Genomic DNA, 19,076 nt, shown 5'->3' on the forward strand with positions numbered 1-19,076 from the left:
CTGCAAGCCCACCGCGTCGCCATGGCAACAGGCGCCATGGCAACAGGCGCCATGGCAGCCAGCGGCGGGAAGAAGCAGACGGGAGGCGGCTCGGCTTGGTCACTGTCACTTTATTGGAGCTCCCGGACGGGGAAAGCTGCCCCCGGCTGCCCCCTCCCCAGCCGGGCATCCCTGGGGGGCACACCCCCCCGCCATCCAGTGCCGGCGCCTGCCAACATCGCCCCTCCCGGCGGCTTCTCAGAGAAGGGTGTTCATCAGGGCCTGGGCCTGCTTCAGCTCTGAGGGCAGAGGCAGGAGGCAATGGGGGAGCCGTCGGCACCGCAGCGTTCCCCGCAACACCCCCTCTGACCTCACCTGCCAGCAGCACCTGGAACTTGTCAGCCGAGAGGGTGACAGGGATGGTGTCTGCCCTGCCGCACTGCCCATCCCGCAGGTTGAAGCTCAGGTGCACGAGTGGCTCGTTGACCTCCCACAGCTCGCTGGAGCTGAGGGTGTAATCCACCCGCCAGCCCACGGAGCCCAGCCGGCTCACTAGTGTGGGCAGGCAGCATCAGCACCCTGGGACAGGGGGACCCCAAACCTCCCCCAGACCCCAAACCTCCCCTTGCCACTGCACTCACGTCTCAGGCTGCAGGCCCGCAGCCTGTCCTGGAGGCAGCTCTGCTTCTCCTCATAGGACCGGCACAGCCCACTGGCATGTTCTGCCAGAGCCAGAGTAGAGAACCATCTGCTGACGCCAGCTCTGCCAGTCCCCAGAGGAGCCCCCGGGGATAGGGAGGTGACAGGGGCCAGCACAGCCGCCATCCACCACAGGGTCTGGCTGCGACAACAGTCATGGTGTCGTCCCCAGAGTGTCCCCACCTTTGGGCAGCCCCAGCTGCTGCAGCTCACTGGAGAGGGACTCGCTGTCCACGTTGTGCTTGGCAGCGCTGGAGAGGATGAAGCCCAGGACAGCGATGGTGGCCTTCACGTCCCCTGACTCTGTGGGTGAGAGAACAGGAGTGAGAGCCCCGCCAGGGGTTGCCCGTCCCAGGGGAACTGGGCCCGGTGCTCACCCAACTTGGCGTCCGAGGTCAGCTTCAGGATCTTCTCATACTGCGGGAGAAGAGCCGTCAGGGCCAGAAACAATTCATGCTTAACACCTCTGCTAATACCCCCGAGTACCGCCGGCGCCTCTCACCTCCATGGCCTCCCCCAGCATGTCCCGCAGCACCTGGGCGCAGATCAGCTTCAGCTTCACCGAGGACTGCGGGGGGAGAGGGAGGGTGAGCACCGGGCCGGGTCAGGCATGGGGACAAGGGCCGGGGGGGCAGAGCGGGGATCGGGGCGCGGGCACTTAACGATTTTGGCCAAGGTGCTGATCTCGGCCAGGACCCAGTCGGGACAGTCCAGGTCCCCGCAGAAGCGGAACCGCTGCGGGGGGAAGGCGCGGTCAGAGCCAATCGGGGACCCCCCGCGTCGCCCCTGTCCCTCGCCGCCCCCCGCCCCACCATGGTGCCGCCGGGCTCAGCTCCCCGATGCCGCCGCAGATCCCGCCTCCGCCACCCGGAACCGTTCCCGGAGGCTCCCGGGAGGAAAGGGCCAGGCCGGGACCGGAAAGGGTGGAGCGGCTCAGGAGCTCCCTTGGCGGGTCTGGGTCCGCGTTTTGTTGCAGTCCCGTCCGGAAAGGCGGGGGCAGCCCCGGGGGACACGGTGAGTGGGGCCACCCCGGGGCAGGGGCGCCGGGGGGCGTGTGGAGCTCCCGGAGGCTCCGAGGGACGGTGGCGGCGGCTCCCTGGGAAGGGGGGGGTTCCTGTCTCGGGGTGGCTGCTGGGTACGGGCCGGGGCCCGGCTGGGACGGTCCGGAACAGCCCTGGCCATCGTTCTCCAGGCCACCCTAGGTCTGTCCCGGTTCCGCTCACACCCACGGCCGCAGCTCCCGGCGGGCCCGGCCCCGAGGGCGAACGCTCCGGAGCGTCCACAGCCCCAGGGGCTTTGCTCCCCCCCCCAGCCCCGCAGCGGTTATCGCAGCCCCTGCCCCGGGCTCTGCCTCTCAGCCCTGCTCCACTTCTGTTTCAGCTCCAGCCCCACAGGCTCTTCATTCCAACTCTTGCCCTCTGGTCTCTGTTTCCACCCCAGGATCTTTATTTCAGCTCCATCTCCGGAATGATTTCAGCTCTTTTTTAGCTCTCACCCCAGCCCCATGGTCTTTATTCCAGCCCCAGCCTCTGCCCCAGTTTTTATTTCAGCTCCTGCTCTACAGGATCTATCACAACCCCATGGCCAGTGTTTCAGCTCCAGCCCTACAACCTTTCTTTCATCTTCATCTCAGATTCCAGCTCTGACCCCATGGTTCAGCTCCGGCATCCATGGTTCTTATTTCAGCTCTTGCCCCAGCTCCACAGCATGGATTTCAGCTCCAGTCCCACAAGCTTTACGGCAGCTCCAGCTCCACCGAGGGTATCTCAGCTCCAACCCTTGCAGCTCCACTCCCGCCCGAGCGGCGGCTCCCGCGCTTCTCCTGCCCGCCACGGACCTACCCAGCTCCCGCTCGCTGCCTCCCCAGAGGCGCAGCACCGGAACCCTCTACTCCGCACGGCCTTATATAGGCCCAGGCCCCGCCCCTCCCGGCGCCACAGCCAATCGCGAACAGAGGCAGCACCGGGTCCCGCCCAGCCCGCTTCTGTCCGGTCCTTCCCTCCTGCCCCGGCCCCGCAGGCTCCGGTTCCGCTCTCGCTCCGCAGAGCTACCGGGGGCCCGGCCCCAATGCTGCAGCTCCGGCAGCGGCTGTTGGGTCCCGGGGCGGGCGGGGGCTCCGCACAAGGCCGCTCCCAGGGCCCGATCGAGCCCCGGAGCCGGGAATGGCTGAAGTAATAAACACATTTATTGCCCGGGATCCGCCTGGGGAAGGGGAGCGGCGGAGTTGGTTCAAGTCCTATGGGTTTGCTTGAAGGGGCAGACAGCAGCCTCGGGGACTCCGCATGCGGACCTCTTTAAACAGGTCCTACACTACTACAAGCTGCTGCGTTGCTTTGAAACCCCGCTCCTACCCCCCTATTTAGGCAGTCAGATTTTTCTTTCTGCTCATTAAATTCAGCAACCACACTGAAGTCTCAGCGACTGGACCCCCAAATTCTCCTGAAGGGATGCCATGACCCTGCAGCTGGTCAGGGGATCCTGAGCCGTGCTGGAGCTGGTGGGGTGTGTGCGTGTGAAGTGCCAGAGAGGAGAAATGGGGAGCAGAGGTGTTAATCGTAAACTGGAAGTGTCACAGGGCACATCCGAGAAGCAGACATGGCAGAGTGGATACAGCACAAAAAACCAAAACAAAAAACCAAACCCCAACACGCTGCCCTCTGCTTCCCCCCGCCCTCTGGCTTTGGAAGCAAAAGGCTGTTTCTTGCTACAGCGGTCAGTGCAGAGAGCTGGCTGGGCATTTGCTTTGCCACCAAGCTAGATGAGAAAGGGAGAGATTTCTGCGGTGTTTCTCTCGAGTGGCCCGTCTGAAGGCGGGCAGAAGCGATACCTCCCGGGACTGGAGCCCTGGCACTGCGGGACAGGGACACTGGAGGGCAGCGGTGACCTGCTGGTGAGCTGCCAAATAGTTTTCCATGGATATCTGATCTTAAGCCAGAAGCTTCCTCCAGAGGCTGAGAGCATTTACTTTCTTCTCGATTGCTTGATCCATGCCTGAATCTCTGGACAGCTTTCCCAACTGTCTGCCTTCTCTATTATTTCAGTAGATTGCACCAGCACCACCAACCCAACACCAAAGCAAGCAGGTGCCAAGTGTCTCAGCTTCATCCCAGCCAAAGTCCTTCCATACATCTCACAAGTCCTTCAGAAGAAAGGATTGAATGTTTCTCTCTGGCTCAGGTTCCTCCCTTTGTAATGAGGGAAGAGCGACCTCACAAGGGCTTGCTGCTCAACCTTCTGCAGAAGATTCTGAAGAATTTGTGGAGAGGATTTGGTCTTTCACCTCCATCAGAGCTCTCCCCCACGTGCTCCATCTTTGCTTTGCCTTCAGTAACACAGGGCTCAGCTGCCTTTCTTCACTGCCTGACCACAGGGGCTACCTGTGGGGAACTGATCCAAAACCCCCACTCCCTGTCCCCCCGGGTCAGGACAGGGAAGCAGCACTGCTTCTTGCAGGCTCTGACAGAACAGTGCCCTGGGCCACTACTGGCCAAGGCACAGCAGTAAAAGCCACTGTCAAAGCTCAAGTGGTGGCCATACTTGTGTTGCCATTCCCACAGCTGCCTCTATGTCTACTGAGAAGAAACCACACTTGACACACAAACATATAAAAGAGGGACAACCATTTCCAAAACCTCCAGACTCTGATGGACTCAGCTTGGTATGAAGGAAGGATGTGTAGTTCCCCATCAACAGAAAAACCCTAACAGTTCAGTAGAGATTGCCATAGATAACCAGGTAGAGCCAATGCCCAGTCTACTGCAGAAGAGAGCATTGATGTCACACCCAACAAAGCCAATGCCCTTTGCCCAACACCCCCAAGCAACAAACAGCCATCAGAATAAAGAGCTTTCAATTACCAGTTGTATCAGAGTCCTGCTTTTGGCTTCCTCTCAGATGGCCCAAAAGGACCTTCTTGCAAAGTTACTGCAGGAAGGAGCCCCCAGCCCCACACGGAGGAGCTGCTGTTTGCTAAGAGGAACGGGAACCCAGGAGGGGCTGTGCTCACGGCAGCTTTTGTGCCCCCCGCCCCAGGAGTTTCCCATCCCCACCCCCAGGACACGGCCCCTGCCCAGCTGCAGGGCATCAGCCCGAGTGCCCGGCCCGGCTGCTCATGGCCGGGGCTGCTGCGGGGCTCTGACACGGAGGGGACTCAGCCAGGACCCTGCGTGCTCAGGGGCTGCACAGAGACGAGCTGGGCAGCAACTGCTCCTCTTCTTCCTCTGCAGGGCACAACCCAGAACTGCACCCAAAGCTGGAGCTCCACAGCACTGCTCAGACTTAGTCTACATCAAACAACAGAGTTTTGTTTTTCCCAAATGTCTCTGAGGGAAGCTGCCACTGAACAGCCTGATTGTGACACAGTGTTCAGCATTTACAATCACCAGAGAGGCGAGAAAATGGAGCCTGGACAATTCCTGTGATTTGGTGATGCGTTGAGCCCGGAATCACCCATCTGTCCCAGGATCAGAGCCTGGGTGCCATAGAACAGATTTCACCACATGCTGTGCTTTCCAAAGGCCACATTTTATTTGGGGACCTCTTTGACCTATTGGAAGCTATGCCAGAGGCCAGGAGGCTGCACGTCCCGCTGCTCTGAGGAGACAAGGAAAGCAGCTCTGGCTCAGCTCTGCCCTGCCCAGCTGTCCCAAGCCGCCTGGGCCCACACGGTGACACGGACCCTGCCCGGCAAGGCTGGAACCTCCTGTAGCCTCTGGGGGGCAGCTCCCGATGAATCCAAACAGGCTCCGAGAGGGGATCTGCTTTGGGCGTGCGCTCAGCCGCATGACTCGAGCCGCTCCAGGTCTCTGGGGGAGAGGCCACAAACTCTGCAGACACCCTGGTGACCTCCTGGAAGTGACAGAAGAGGAATGCAGCAGCTGCTTCTCACTCTCTTGGGAGAGTTGGAATCAGCTGGGAGTCTCTGGCTGCTGATGCAATTCCTCACCTGTAGGTGGGCTGTAAGAACTCAGCACCAGCTCATGATGCCCAGGACACTGAGCAGGACTGCTGTGAGGAGCAAGCGTTCATCCTCATCCTCAGGTGTGACCAGGACTGTCCAGGTGGAGGAGTGCCTGATGACGAGGCTCATCACTCTGGGTGAAACGCCCTCCATTTTACATTCTGCCTTCTTCCTGCAGTTGCCAAACGAAGCCCTGAAGACAAAGCAGTGCTGGGCTTTATAAGAGCTCTGCTGAGATAAACCCTGACTCCCTTCTGCCCTGTGCCTCCTTGCACCACCCCCCAAAAGAAGGGTAGTCTGGCTGCCCAACAAGCTGGGGCCAGGCACAAATGCTGTGTGCTCTGCTTCTCGAGGTGATGGCTGTGTGAAGGATGCCATGACACTAGGCTGCTTCTTCCATCTTTATTCACATGCTGCCATCTGCACTAGGACCCATTAGGTCAGGGACAATTTCTCAATGACATCTTCCCACCAGGACCTTCAACCCAGCACGGCCACTTCCTCCTGCTGGGATGACATTAGGGAGGTTTAACTGGGAGAGTCAAGGCACAGGAGAGTTCCAGGGGCACTCGTTTGGACTTAGACAGTCAGGCACAGCCTGGGGGTGCACATGAGGGTCTGGGGAACAGCAGCCATGACGGGGGAGTGGTGAAAGTACCGTCAGGAAGGTGGGGGCAGCAAGATTGTCCTTGCCCCATCTCATCAGCACCAGAAGCAGAGCCTCCGGAAGGACCATCTTTGGCTCTGCAGCTCTGTCACCGTCTGCAGGATGTGCAGGGTCTGACTTGCTTGGGACCTGGCTGAGGCATCAGGGTCCTTATCAAAGTGCTTGACAGCTGCAACAGAAAGAAAGTGAGCAGTGGTGAAAGGCTGCTGTCTGCACAGACCCTTCTATGCAAGCCCCATCCCTCTCCTTCCCTAACTAGGAGGAGCAGCTGGGACCAAGGGAGCAGCTGGAAGCTGCTGCTCAGGAATCCCAGGCTCCCAGACTGGGCTGGGCTGGAAGGGACCTTCTTAAGGATCGCCTAGTCCCAAGCCAACCCCCCACTACGGGCAAGGACACCTCCCACTAGGCCGGGGAGCTCCAAGCCACAGCCAGCCTGGCCATGAACACTTCCAGGGGTGGGACAGTCACAGCTTCTCCCTCCTTTCCCTGCAGCGGAGCCAGGAATGGCAGCACCCAGCACCTCTGACCCTACTCACCATTGCACAGAACCTCCAGCGTCTCTTCAGGTGGACTCCTCCCCAGGCGCTGCACAGCAGTCCCTGTGCACAGAGCTCCCGTCAGACCTCCCCGTCCCCAGCACTGCGGCAGCACAGCCCCCGGCCCGGCCAGCTCAGCCGCACGCCCTCCTGCCCAGCACTCCGCACGGATGGCCCCGGGCAAGTCCCCGAGGGCGCTGCTGACACTGAGCCAGGTGGCCACCAAGGCCACCAAGGCCTGGGCAGAGCAGAGGGGGCAGCAGGAGGTCAGGGCCCTGCCCAAGACAGCCACAGGACTGCTCCTGCCTGCCAGGGCAGCGCCGGGGGCTGGGGCCGGGCTGCCAGAAGAGGGTCCCCGGGGGCTGTGGCTCACCTATGAACCTCATGGCCTCCGCTCTCACGCTGGCCTGAGAGTCCGACAGGTAGGGCAGGCACAAACACATGTAGTCTTCCACCCTGCTCCTGTCCTGCTCCAGCTGGAGAGTGCCCAAAGTCATGTCATGGGGGTGGCACAGACCATTCCCTGTGTGCCAGAGCAGTCCCTCTGCCCAGCCCACCCCTTCCCCCCCAGGCCATTCCTTTCTGCCAGCCAGGAGCCCCGGGGGGGCTGAGGTGCACCCAGAGCCACAGTCAGAGGGGGTCTGGCTGGGGGTACTGTGACCCCTCCGTGCTGCTGCCAGGGCCCAGGTGGGCCGGGGGCTCCTGAAGCACCCAGGGGCTGGGGGGAAGAGGGGCCTGCAGAAGCAGCCCTGGCTGTGCCTTAGGGAAAGGGGAAGGAAGGGGGACTGAGCTCCAAGCTCTGCATTCTGCTCTGGATCAGGGCCAGCCAGGAACAGCTACACATCCACACCCTGGGCACATGGAGCATCCCTTGTCCAGCCCAGGCCCTGGCACCTGGGGGTTGTCCTCACCAAAGTCTCTCCGATCAGCCAGCTCTTCCCCTTCTTGATCACCCTCTTTAGCTTCCTCCAGCCCAGAAACTTGGCACTGACGAGGAGGGCTTTGCCAGAGGCCTGTAAAACAGCAGCAGGTGGGAGCTGGCACCACAGCTCAGAGAAGGAGACCTGTCCTCCCCCTCCTCTTGGCAAGGCTGCTAGCTGCCCCCAGCTACTTATGGGAAGAGGCAACTGGGGACAGAGCCTGAATGCCCGGGCTTCAATGCCCGAGGCAGGGACACGGGGCAGCCACCACCTCAGCTATGGCACTCTCACAGCCAGCACAAGAGAAACGGGCATGAGCTGATGAGCTGCTGCTGCCAGGGCTGGGGCAGAGGGAAGGAAGGGCAAAGCAGGTGCTCAGATTTCAAATCTCTACCTCGGCCATACTCCTGCTCTCAGTATACATTTGCAGGAAGAGAGAGAACACGACCCTACGTAGCGTCTTCTTCATCTCTCCCCTGTCCCTCCTCGCCACAGCCTTCATTGTCTCCCCAAAGAGGCTGAGGGAGAGCTCTTGCACCTGGCTGGACTCCTGGTAGGAAGGAAGACGGTGTGACTGCAGCTACAGTCTCTCCCCACCCACGGTGACCAAGGCTATTAACATGGTCAATGTGAGGGGAGATGCTCTGGGGTTGCTGGGCTCAGGGCACCTCTATAGAGGCTGAGGCCAAGGAGAAGCCATGCTGGGTGCAGAGCCCAGCAGCCCTCTCAGCAGAGCCCAGGGGCGTGAGGAGGGCAGCAGCCCTGCCCATGTGCTGCCCAAAGAGGCTGGGCTGGAGGGCAGCTGTCCTTGCCCCATGCTCCTCTACAGGATCAGGCTCCCACATCAGCCTTACATCACCAAAGAGGGCTGGAAGCTTCTCCACCAGCAGCAGAGCGACAGGGCTGGCCTCTTTCTTCTTCAGGAGACGCATCATGTTTTGGAAGAGCAGCAAGGCCCCCATCCTGATGTTTGTGGATGCATCATTCAGGCACATCAGGATGCTCTCTAGCAGAGAGCTGTCCTGCATTTCTCTTGCCTGGAGGAAACAGAATTGCTGTGAGGGTGGAGCAGTGGAGGAGCAGCCTGGCACAAACGCCCTGCGTGCTGAGCACCAGCCTCCCACCCGGCTTCCCGGCAGGCGCTGCGCGTGCCTATGGGAATGAAGGAGAGAACAAGGAGAGGAAAGGCTCTGTGGCCCCTGCTCAGCCACCCCTCTCTCTGCTGACAGCCACCTCCTTCCTCTCAGCCAGGCCCAAGCCAGTGTGTTACCCCTGCCCCAGCCCCAGGCTGCCGATGCGGCTCCGCCTGACTACGTCTCACTCACCATCCGCGGATCTCCCGAGAGTGCCACCAAGCCCTTGAGTGCCATCAGATGGATTGTCTGATTGCCATGGCCCAGGTAGGAGTGGAGGAGGTACACGTCACTCCGATCCTTCCCAAGGCCCTGGCAGCCCAGCAGCTGAAAGAACAACAGCGGTGAGAGACGGGCAGAGCTGCAGGACCCTGGCATTCTGCTGCTCCTGGCTACCCCTGCCAGCTCAGGGCCTGGGGGCTGACACAGCCCCTCCGGGGGGCAGCCCTGCCTGTGGACACGTGGGGGTGCTGAGCACTGCCCCAGCAGGAAGGGCTGGATGGAGGCCCCAGGGACTGACTTGCCAGGCAGCAGAGCCCTCTGTCCCAGCTCCAGGGACTGTCATCCCACTCGGCGGCAGCCGCCTGTGCCAGAGGGACGGCTTCAGGAGCAACTGGCAGAGGCACTGCTTCCCACCAGGCTTACCTCAGTATAGAAAGTCATGGCAAAGTTGAACTGCCATTCCCTCCTCTGGTCAAGAATCTCCTTGACATGCTGGAACAGGAGGCGTTGCTGCTTAGCTGGGCTCTTTCTCATCTCTCTGGGCAAGACAGGGAAAGAAAAGCAGTGCTGGCAGTGAGCAGGGCAGGCAAAGCCTTGCTGGGATTGCCCTGCCCAGCCCAGCCAGGACATGCCTTTGCCCCCAGCCACAGCCTCCACACCACTTGCTGCTCTCTCCCCAGGCAAGGAGCACCCCTTGCCACTCGGATCGCTCCCTGGTCAGCGCTGCGGCTGCAGCCCGGGGCCTGGGTGCCTGGGGACTCCTCTGCTCTCACCTGGCCAGCAAGGTGACTCCACTCTCGAGGGTGTCCACGTCCAGCATCATGTCCCAGCCGCCCTCTTTCTGGATGTTCTCGACGTGGCCTTGATAGCCAGCGGCGTGCAGCAGAGCTTTAATTCCCTCCACTGCCACCCTGTGTGCAGAGCAAGGTCCGGTTACACACAGAGCAGGGGCCCTGGCCGCGGGCCCAGGGGAAGGAATGGCAGGGGAAGGGGCTGGCGCACCCCAAAGCGCTGGCTTGATCAGCCTGAGGCGGCTCCTGTCCCAGGATCACTGTACCCAGGGAAACCTTGTAGATCACGCTCATGAGGAGCCTGGGGAAGAGCAGTTGAAGGATCTCCTGACAGCGGGGCTGCTGACTGAGTCTGGACAGGACCTGCTTTGCCTGCAGAAAGACACAGGGACAGCTCTCGGTGCAAGGAAGCTGCTGGGGCACTGCCAAAGCCCCTGGGCTGCACGTGGAGTGCGGCTCAGGCACCGGCCCAGCCCACAGAGACACCCAAGGAGGCTGTGACCCATCTGCCAGGCTACAGCCCAGCAGCCCTGGGGGAACCCCTCCTGCTTCAGGGTGGCCCCACAAGCCTCCCTGGGCCAGCACGGTGACCCCCCCTCTGGCACCCAACTCTGGCCCCTGCCCCAGGTTTCCAGCTGCAGTGCGGGGCAGGGGGTGCAGGCAGTGGGGAAGCAGAGTGCTGCCCAGATAGGGGCGAGGTTCCTATTTGTCCTTGGGGAGCTCACGGGGCAGCCTCGTGGGGCTGGAACAAGGGGGTTGGTGCAGGGCAGGTCCCTGCTGGCCCTGTCCGGCTGTGTCCCCAAGGCCTGGAGGAGGGGGCTGTTTGGGGCAGGCAGGAGGGGCTGTGTCTCTTTTCCTGGGGAGCCAGGAACAGCCTTGAAGGGGAGCAAGACCTGCTCTGGTCACTCACAGGTGGGATAGCACACTTTGCTTTCCAGCCCTGGATCACGCTGAGCAGCCGGTCAAGAACTGTCCCAGAAGTGCTGGGCAGGGACAGCAGCATCTCCCACACGGCCAGCGCAGCACTGCAAGCCAGAACACTCTGTTAGCAGGGCTGCCTTGGCCACTGTGCTGTGCCTGGGCTATGGAGCAAGTCCCCAGGGCTCTTGGGGCTCATACTTGTCACAGGAGGGACTGATCATCAGCAGGATCTGAACTGTTTCCTCAGGGCAGCACTCGCTCAGCAGCCCAAGCACGGATCTTAGGAGGAACTGCCCTGGTTCTGTGCGCACGTGCTCCGCGTTTCTGTGGACGCACTTCAAGATTTGTTTGGCCTGCAGGGAACAGAGGGGAGGATGGTGCTGCCACTGGACTGCAACCATCCCCTCAGATGCCACACACAGGGAGGGGTCCCTCCCAGCAGCCCAAGGCCCAGGCTCCCTGGTCAGGTCCTGGTGTTCCACTCCCAAAGGTGCAGCACAGAGCTTGGGCCAGCTGTCTCCCCTGAGCGAGCTGAGGCTCCTTACCCGGGGATCATTTGCCACAGCTTCCTGGGAACATCAGCAAAGCCTGGCTCTGCCTTCATGTCCCTGGGGTCCCTGCCAGCAGGCTCAGGGAAGAATCCCCACACCACTCTGCCATAGCCAGGAGGTGGCCAGAGCCCCTTCCCACTGCAGCCTCTGCTCCTTTCTATGCCTCTGGACCCCTCAGGGTGCAGAGGGCTTGGGGGAGAAACCTCCCTGGGGGATTGCACGGGGGAAACTGTGACCTGCTCTGGAAATGCCAGACCTGCGAGACATCCTGCAGGCTCCTGAGGACGGAGGGTGACAGGTTGACTATCACATCTCTCAACCACTTCAGATCCTGGTCCTGCACAAGAGAAGATTATGGGCTCCTTTGTTGATCCCTTGTACTCACAGGACTCTGCTGGTTTGTGGTTGTGGTTTGTTTTTTTAGGGCAGCTGTCTGGGAAGGCATCTTTGAGCCGTGGGGCAGGTGCAACAGGCACAGGCAGGTGGCAGTCTCTGTAGGTACCTCTCCTAAGTCCTTCTGGAGCATCCAACCATCTTCTGGCCCTCTTTCTTCTCCTCAGATGAATACCAGGAATCTTGAACAAAGCAAAGGAAGAAGGGTGAGCTGACGGTGCTGGCAGGAGAGACTAAAGGGCCCTTAGCCATCACCCAGCCCCGTGCCAGCTCCCGAGGGCAGAGCCAGCCCTGGCGGGGGGACCCACAGAGGGGACTGGCACAGAACAGGCCAGGGATGTGCCAGCAGCCCCTGCCATGCAGGAGCACAGCAAAGCAGCCAAACACCCCTCACTCACCTGTCTCCTGCAGCTGGGCCACCTTGTTTGGGATGGGGAGACTGATCTCTTTCTCCTATCCTTCACCCAGGCCAGTGGGAGCCGGCTCCCCGGAACTCTGCTCAATCCTGGGGAAGGAGGAGAGGCCATGGGGAGTGGGCATGGGGTGGCAGTGCTGCTGTCCCAAGGCTGCACGGCCTGTGGGGAGAGCCCGTGGGGCCAAGGGAGCTGCGTGGGGGCAGGGAGATGTCTGGGACAGGCTCTGCACGGGGCAGTAAAATCTGGGTATTTCAAGACGTCCTTTGAACTACAAACAGCCCTTGCTATAAATCAGATATACAATGCTATCCAACAAAAAATAAGGAACTCTGCCTCCTTAGTTGCTGGTTCTGGCTCAACCACAATTGTCCCACACTGGGCTCAGTCCAGCATGGAAAGACAAGGACTGGCATGGGGTCGTTCAGCTTTGACAGCACTCCATGCTACTTTGTGGAGGAAATGTCTCCTCTGACAGAAAGAAGAACACTCAGGAGGAGGAGAAGAAAAAGAGCCAAAGCTGGAAGAGGAAACACGTTCTGAAGCCATCTTTACGCTAGTTCTAACCTGTCATAAAACAGTAAATAGGCTTCCTGCTGCAGAGCTGTGTCAACGTCACAAGGAGTCACAGATGAGTCATCCATTTTGTACCACAGCCCATTACTGGCCTGCAAAAAGGGCATCAGAGGGAGATGAGCTGCCTGGTTCTCCACCAGAACACAGGCAGGACACTATAGAACCAAGAGCACTCCCAACCAATCCCCTCCAGCCCTCAGGAGACCTTCTCCCCCAAACCTCTGGCGGCCAGGAACACTGCCAGAAAGTTGGTCTTCCCCAGGACACAATTCCCCCTGCTGAGGAAGCAAGTTGCTCTTACTTGATGTAGGCAGAAATAGTGTCCCCGAGTGACAGCTCTCTCCTTTGTGCACCAGCACAGCGTACAAGGAGTAGTGCTGCGCTTCTCCTGCTGTTGGTGTATGGCCCAAGATCCAAGAACCTTGGGATACTTCACAACCTTATGGAGAGAGCGAGGGGGCCTCAGAATGATCCCCAAATTACTTGATGACACAGCCTGCCAAGACCAGGATTGCTTTGTTCCACTACAGTCGACCCCTGCCGTGGTTAGCACTGAGGCTCCGGCTCCCTGACCTCTGGCCGGGGGAAGGGGGTGGTGGCAGCGCAGGGCTCCTTGGTGCGTCCAAGGACGTAGAAGCAAGAGCAAGCAGAGGAAGCCGGGATTAAGGAAGTGGAGGGAAGAGGTGCTCCGGGGCTGTGATCACACCAGAGCATTGCCAGCAGGTTGGGTGGCCCGGCCAGCTTTGTGCTGGGCCAGCTCCATGTAAGCAGGGCTGGGGTCTTTGACCTTGGCCCCAAATCTGCCTTTATCTCCTTCAGGTGCTCACAGCAGGAAACAGAGAGGCTTCCACAATTGCCTGGCCAGGGACACGTCCTTCGGGGGTCTGCTAGTGCCGCGGGGAGAGCGGGGACTCCGGCGCCGTCCCGGGGAGGAGCGGTCAACTCGTGGGCCTGCGGGACGGGGCCGGATCGCAATGACGGGCCGGGATTGGGCGTAGCGGACACGGGAGGGGGAACGGGCGGGGCGGGATTGGCTGGGCCGGGGATGCTGCGGGTGGCGATTGGCTGTGGTGGCGGGAGGGGCGGGGCCGGGGTCTATATATGCAGCGAGCGGGGAGGAGGGTTGTTAGCGCTGGGGTCCCGGGAGCGGTGCGCGTGCGGATCCGGAGCGGTTTCGGGCAGCGCCGGCGGCCGCGGGAGCCGCTGCTGGGACGGGGGGGGTCGGCAGCGTCCTGCTGGCTGCTCCCGCTGGGCCGGGCCGCGGCGGTCCTGGGAGCTCGTCTGGACCCGAGGGGGCCGGGGGTCGCGGGAGCAGCGAGGGGACTGGCGGGCGGAACCGGGTAGCGGGGCTTGAGTTCCGACGCTCTTGTTTCTCTGGAATCATTACAAACCCGTGTAAAACAGTGGCAAAACTACAATAAAGTGCAAAGAGAGGCAATCAAGTTTGGTGGGGTGGGGCGTTGCATTTAGAGCTTCAATAGCATGTTTTATAAAACCAAAAGCAACGAGCAAAGATGTATTAAAAAAAAACCCTCTGCATATTGCTTTTCTCCACGATGGGCTTTTCTTCCCCCCCATTCCTCTCTCTCTCTCCCCCTACGGGGTTCCACTGAACACAATGCTCTGGGCCTATTCCATTCGAGTCTCTTCTCTACAGAGAAGAGCTGCAGGAGGGGCACATGCCAGCACACAGCTTTCAACCTGCCATTCACAGACCCCTCCCCATTGGCTCTTGCCACCAGGTGCCCCCAACCCTGCACAGAAGAAACTCTCCCTCAGTTCCACATGAAAGGCAAAACGAGTGGTTTTTATTCTGGCTTTGGTGCCCCTGACTCATCCAAGCTGTTACCCCTGCCCCACGTGCTGACAGGCGGGCAGGGTGGGGGCACAAAGCGATAGGCTGCCAGAACACTTCAACAGTGGTGACTTCTCAGGGACATCGGCCCCATGGACTGATGTCCAGCTGCTTGTTGAAAGTGGGCAGCTGCCTGTTCTCCAAGGGCCGACATCACTTCCGCTGCCTCTTGGGGCTTTTGTCTGTTTTCTTCTGCTCGGATGATGGAATTCCTCCTCCTCCTCTTCCCACCAGAGTCCATGACATCAACAGATGGCTTCGGCGATCATAGCCCCGCTGCGGGGACCTGCCCCGCTCCCTCTTCCGTGGTGGTGTCTTTGCCTGAGCAGCAATTGGTGGTGGACCCTCAAGGAGCTGCTGTTGAGGGCACCGGAGCTCCCTGAGCCCTTGGAGCTGCCTGATCCCTTGGAGTGCTGACATGTGGAAGATAAGGGGTGGAAATCCCTGCCCCACAGGGGGATCTGCTCCGAAAACCTCTCTGGAGGTTTCTGGAAAGAGGCAGAAGGACAAAGCAGTGCCAGCCTCTGCTTTTGTCTTGTTGCCTGGCGTGCAGCATGTGGTGGTGTGGTTCGATGTGGAGCAGCCAGTGACGTTCCCTTCTGCACATAAAGGCAGTCCCTGCTCTTCCCTTCTGGGTAACAGGCAGAAGGGCCAAAGCTGTGCCACCCTCTGCTCTCGTCTCCCCGGCCAGCTGGATCTTTTGGCCGGCCTGAAGATGCCTCCCATGCAACCCGCCCAGGACTGCTGGCCAGTGCTGGCAGGTCCAAAGAACCAGCTCCTCTGGGGCTGCTGGCCCATGGTTGCTGCTCTAAAGGAGCCACTCTGAAGGAAACTGCTGGACCTTCAGCTGCCAGCCAAAGGAGCCATTCTGAATGAATCGTTGGCCAGCGCTGCCTAATCCAAAGGGGCCACTCTCCTGAAATTCTCTGGCCAGTGTGCCTGGTGCAGAGACTCTGCATTGCTGGATCCCCTGGCTGACAGTGGCTGGTACAGAGACTCTGGTGTGCTCGACCCTGAGCATGGATCTGCTGAGTGCAGAGACTCTGCCCTGCTGGGGATCCATGGCTCGGTCTGGCCTTGTCTAGAGGAGCTTCTGTCCCTTGGAGACTCCTTGCCCATCACCAGGTCCTGCAAAGACAGCAGCAGTTCAAAGGTTTTGGTCTTTCCATCAGCAAGGACCAGAAGAGTGGAAAACCCCAGAAGCTATGTGAGGGGACAGTTAAGGGACTCCCAAGGTCCTCTTGAGGTCAGCAAAGAAAAAAGGACAAAGGCAGAGAAATGGAAGGGACCTTGGTGTGATGCTGGGAGAGGGACAGCATTGCTGCAGTGTGGGAAGGAAAAGAGAGCAATGAAATCCACTGTCTGTCTGGGGCCCTGATCCCACCTCCCCAGAGCTACCAAGGCCTACGAGGCAGACCCTAGGGATCCAACAGAACCCACCTGCTGGCTGCCAAGCCACCCCTTGACCGAGGGGGGAGCGGGTACATGATGGTGCTGATGATGATGAGGAAGCCCTTGCTCCAGTCCTCAAATCGGAGCTCCTGGAGAGAAAAAGAGTGAATCCCTGCTGAGGGCTGTTCTTTGCAGCACCGTCAGGGCTTCCAAGTCACGAAGGCTACAAATGCCCAATGTTTCCACTGGAATCTTGCTACCAGGTTTCCTCCTGCTGGAGCAAGACCTCCTCTTACACCCTCTATGGCCTCCTCAGGGAGACATTTGCAGCTGGGCAGCAGCCTGAAGCCCAGCAAGGAGAGACAAGGACCGCATGGGGACGTTCAGCTTTGACAGCACTCTGTGCTACTTTTGTGGAGGAATGTCTCCTCTGACAGAAAAGAAGAACACTCAGGAGGAGGAGAAGAAAAAGAGCCAAAGCTGGAAGAGGAAACACCGTTCTGAAGCCATTATTTACGCTAGTTCTAACCTGACATAAACAGTAAATAGGCTTCCTGCTGCAGAGCCTGTGTCAACGTCACAAGCGAGTCACAGATGTGTCCATCCATTTTGTACCACAGCCCATCATTGGCCTGCAAAAAGGGCATCAGAGGGAGATGAGCTCTGGTTTTGCCTGCCTAAGTGGGCCCCTGCCCTAGTGTCCTGCCTAGGTTCCTGCCTAGGCAGGACACTACAGAACCAAGAGCACTCCCAAAACCAATCCCCTCCAGCCCTCAGGAGACCTTCTTCCCCCAAGCCTCTGGCGGCCAGGAACACTGCCAGGAAAGTTGGTCTTCCCCAGGGACACAATTCCCCCTGCTGAGGAAGCAAGTTGCTCTTTACCTTGATGTAGCAGAAATAGTGTCCCGAGTGACAGCTCTCTCCTTTGTGCACCAGCACAGCGTACAAGGAGTAGTGCTGCGCTTCTCCCGCTGTCGTGTATGGCCCCAAGGTCCAAGACCTTGGGATACTTCACAACCTATGGAGAGAGCGAGGGGGCTCAGAAATGATCCCAAATTACTTGATGACACAGCCTGCCAAGAACCAGGACCCAGGTGTGGTGGAAATCCAGCTCTGGAGCTGGTCAGCACTACAGCTCCATGTTCTGGTTGGGCGGCAGAAACTGTTCTGGGCCAGAGCAGCTCTGTCGGGGCAGAGCACACACTTTTCTTCCCTTGGCAACTCTCCTCTCCTCTCCAAGGAAGGGAGCAGGAAAAAACCCACCACGAACAACCCGTGAGGGGAGCACACCGCCTGGGGAAACCTCCTGCTCCAGGAAGGGGAAGGTTTCCCTCCCGTTGCCAACTTACCTTGGTGATCTTCCCACCAGAGGCATCCTCAAACCTCTTGAGTCCCACTGTGAGAACCTCAGGCGCCCAGTGAATCGTCAGCCTCTTGGAGGCAGCAGTCACCTGGCCACAGCTGGAAAGCAAGCAGAGAGCCAAGTGCTGCAATGGACCCTTGCAATGCCCCCTCCTCTCTATCCCCAAGAAAGCCAGACGAGCTCTCCCATCTCCCACACCCTTACTCTCATTGAAGAACAGTCAGAAGGCTGGACTACAAGAAAAGCTGTGTCCCATCACTGTGCACCTCCCCTCCACCAAAGCCTCCCTTGCACTCTAAACCACAGCAAACCCCAAGGCAGGATCTAACATGAAGATGTTTGTTAGGAATCATCTTACTGGCGACATCTAAAGCCGCTTCTGGCATCCAGCAGCTCGGGTTTCACGAATGTATCAAGAGCTTCAGAAAGAGATGCCGCTGCCTGGAGAAGTGAGAAAGGAGAGCCCTGAGCTGAGGGAAATGCTCTCCCCCAACCTCCTCACCCAGGAGCTGGCGTGACCACCCGGGTGGCTGGGGCTGAGGAGACCCCCGGGTTCTGGAAAGCTACAGGGGGCCTTGGGACATCCTGAAGCACAAACTACAAATTCTCTTACTATTATATCCAGAAGGATATCCAGGAAGGGCCTCGAAGTCATCAAAACCACTTGGCAGCTCGAGCGAGCAGACTGGAAGGGAAGTTGGAAAGCTCAGCGGAGAGGGGGAAGGCGACCGAATGTGCCGCTTACGCTGCTCATCCCTCCTGCGCCAGTCACACCACACAGCTGCTTCCCACAGGCAGCGGGAAGGGCACAAGCCAGTCCCAGGAGAGAGAGTTGTGGAAAAGTACCTCTGGATCTTCAGAAAGCTCCCAAATATCTGATGGATGACGGGTGTGCTGACAAGACGTGTCCAAGCTGCCATCACACAGATGGAGGCTTTCTGCATGGCGTCCAGAGTACAGCGCAAAGAACTCGTGGGCGTCCTCCTGCACGCCGAGCTTGAAATGTTCTCCGATTTCTAAGAAAGAAGAAAGTTTGGGAGTTCTCTCCCTCCAATCCCAAGGAGGAAAGAAACCTGGCAAAGCACCAACAGGGCTTACCTGGGGAGAGCAGTGATGACGTCCACAAGGCACGATGGCCAGATCCTGTGGCATGCAGGACCTTGCACACGTGCTCCTGCACTCTGCACATCACACAGTTGCCTGCTCGAAACACCTGAAGAGGGACAGAGGGAGGAGGGGAGGGAGGGAGAGAAGATTCTTTGGGTTAGCCAAATATCCGGAGCAGTGGAAAACCTACTGGAGATCCTGAAGTGGTAAGAACAGGCCTCCTCTGCTCTCAAGAGGCCAGTGTCCCGGCAAGTGCCTGGGAACCTTCTGCAGAAGGATGCTGAACTGACCAGAAGTTTTCTGTGCTGGGGCAAAAGGTTTCACTTGCAGGAGTGGAGACCAAGTCCCAGGGCTAGGAAGAGGTGCCCTTCTGACAGATGTGACAAGTGGCTTCTATGCTAAAAGTTTCTTTCTATTTCCAAGAAACCCAAGGCTGGGTTTGGACAGGGGGTGATAAAGAAGGGCCTGCTTTTCTCTCCTGCATTCCAGTTCCACATCCTGGGAATCCCTGGGAAGTGCCCAACAGATTGACAAGGAGACATTCATACGAGTACTCACAGGAACTGGCTGTGCTCCCGAGAGAGCAGGTAGTCTGCCA

The 19,076-nt window shown here is 59.4% G+C and overlaps 2 protein-coding genes and 1 long non-coding RNA gene across 4 annotated transcripts; 1 reads left to right on the forward strand and 2 right to left on the reverse strand.

The window, feature by feature from the left end:
- Window positions 1-92: 92 nt before the first annotated feature.
- On the reverse strand, window positions 93-1,576 carry COMMD4 (COMM domain containing 4). Its single transcript, XM_030457022.1, has 8 exons — window positions 1,491-1,576; window positions 1,342-1,413; window positions 1,181-1,246; window positions 1,056-1,095; window positions 862-981; window positions 621-701; window positions 355-531; window positions 93-278 (listed from the first exon to the last, which is right to left on the reverse strand). Exons 1-8 carry the CDS (start codon window positions 1,491-1,493, stop codon window positions 238-240), a joined length of 600 nt encoding a protein of 199 aa, XP_030312882.1. The 5' UTR covers window positions 1,494-1,576; the 3' UTR covers window positions 93-237.
- On the forward strand, window positions 1,508-2,959 carry LOC115598828 (translation initiation factor IF-2-like). 2 transcript variants are annotated; one of them, XM_030457019.1, is made up of 2 exons: window positions 1,508-1,692; window positions 2,243-2,959. In XM_030457019.1, the coding sequence occupies exons 1-2, from the start codon at window positions 1,518-1,520 to the stop codon at window positions 2,851-2,853; spliced, it is 786 nt and encodes a 261-aa protein (XP_030312879.1). In that variant the 5' UTR covers window positions 1,508-1,517; the 3' UTR covers window positions 2,854-2,959. The 2 variants fall into 2 exon arrangements, with proteins under 2 accessions (XP_030312879.1, XP_030312880.1); XM_030457020.1 differs by having other exon boundaries at window positions 2,312-2,959.
- Window positions 2,960-6,020: 3,061 nt separating this feature from the next.
- LOC115598835 lies at window positions 6,021-6,370 on the reverse strand. Its single transcript, XR_003987963.1, has 2 exons — window positions 6,297-6,370; window positions 6,021-6,145 (listed from the first exon to the last, which is right to left on the reverse strand). It is a non-coding gene; the product is annotated as an uncharacterized LOC115598835 (long non-coding RNA).
- Window positions 6,371-19,076: the final 12,706 nt, after the last annotated feature.

This window comes from Calypte anna, chromosome 10, assembly GCF_003957555.1.
Source record: "Calypte anna isolate BGI_N300 chromosome 10, bCalAnn1_v1.p, whole genome shotgun sequence".
Lineage (NCBI taxonomy): Eukaryota > Metazoa > Chordata > Aves > Apodiformes > Trochilidae > Calypte > Calypte anna.

Bases quoted from the DNA above. Each gene is read 5' to 3' on its own strand.
- COMMD4 (XM_030457022.1), bottom strand. The intron at 1,096-1,180 runs GTGAGAGGCGCC...CTTCTCCCGCAG, and splicing joins TGCTGGGGGAGGCCATGGAG to TATGAGAAGATCCTGAAGCT. The intron at 982-1,055 runs GTGAGCACCGGG...TCTCACCCACAG, and splicing joins GACCTCGGACGCCAAGTTGG to AGTCAGGGGACGTGAAGGCC.
- LOC115598828 (XM_030457019.1), top strand. From the start codon at position 1,518: ATGCCGCCGCAGATCCCGCCTCCGCCACCCGGAACCGTTCCCGGAGGC. The intron at 1,693-2,242 runs GTGAGTGGGGCC...CCTGCTCTACAG, and splicing joins GGGCAGCCCCGGGGGACACG to GATCTATCACAACCCCATGG.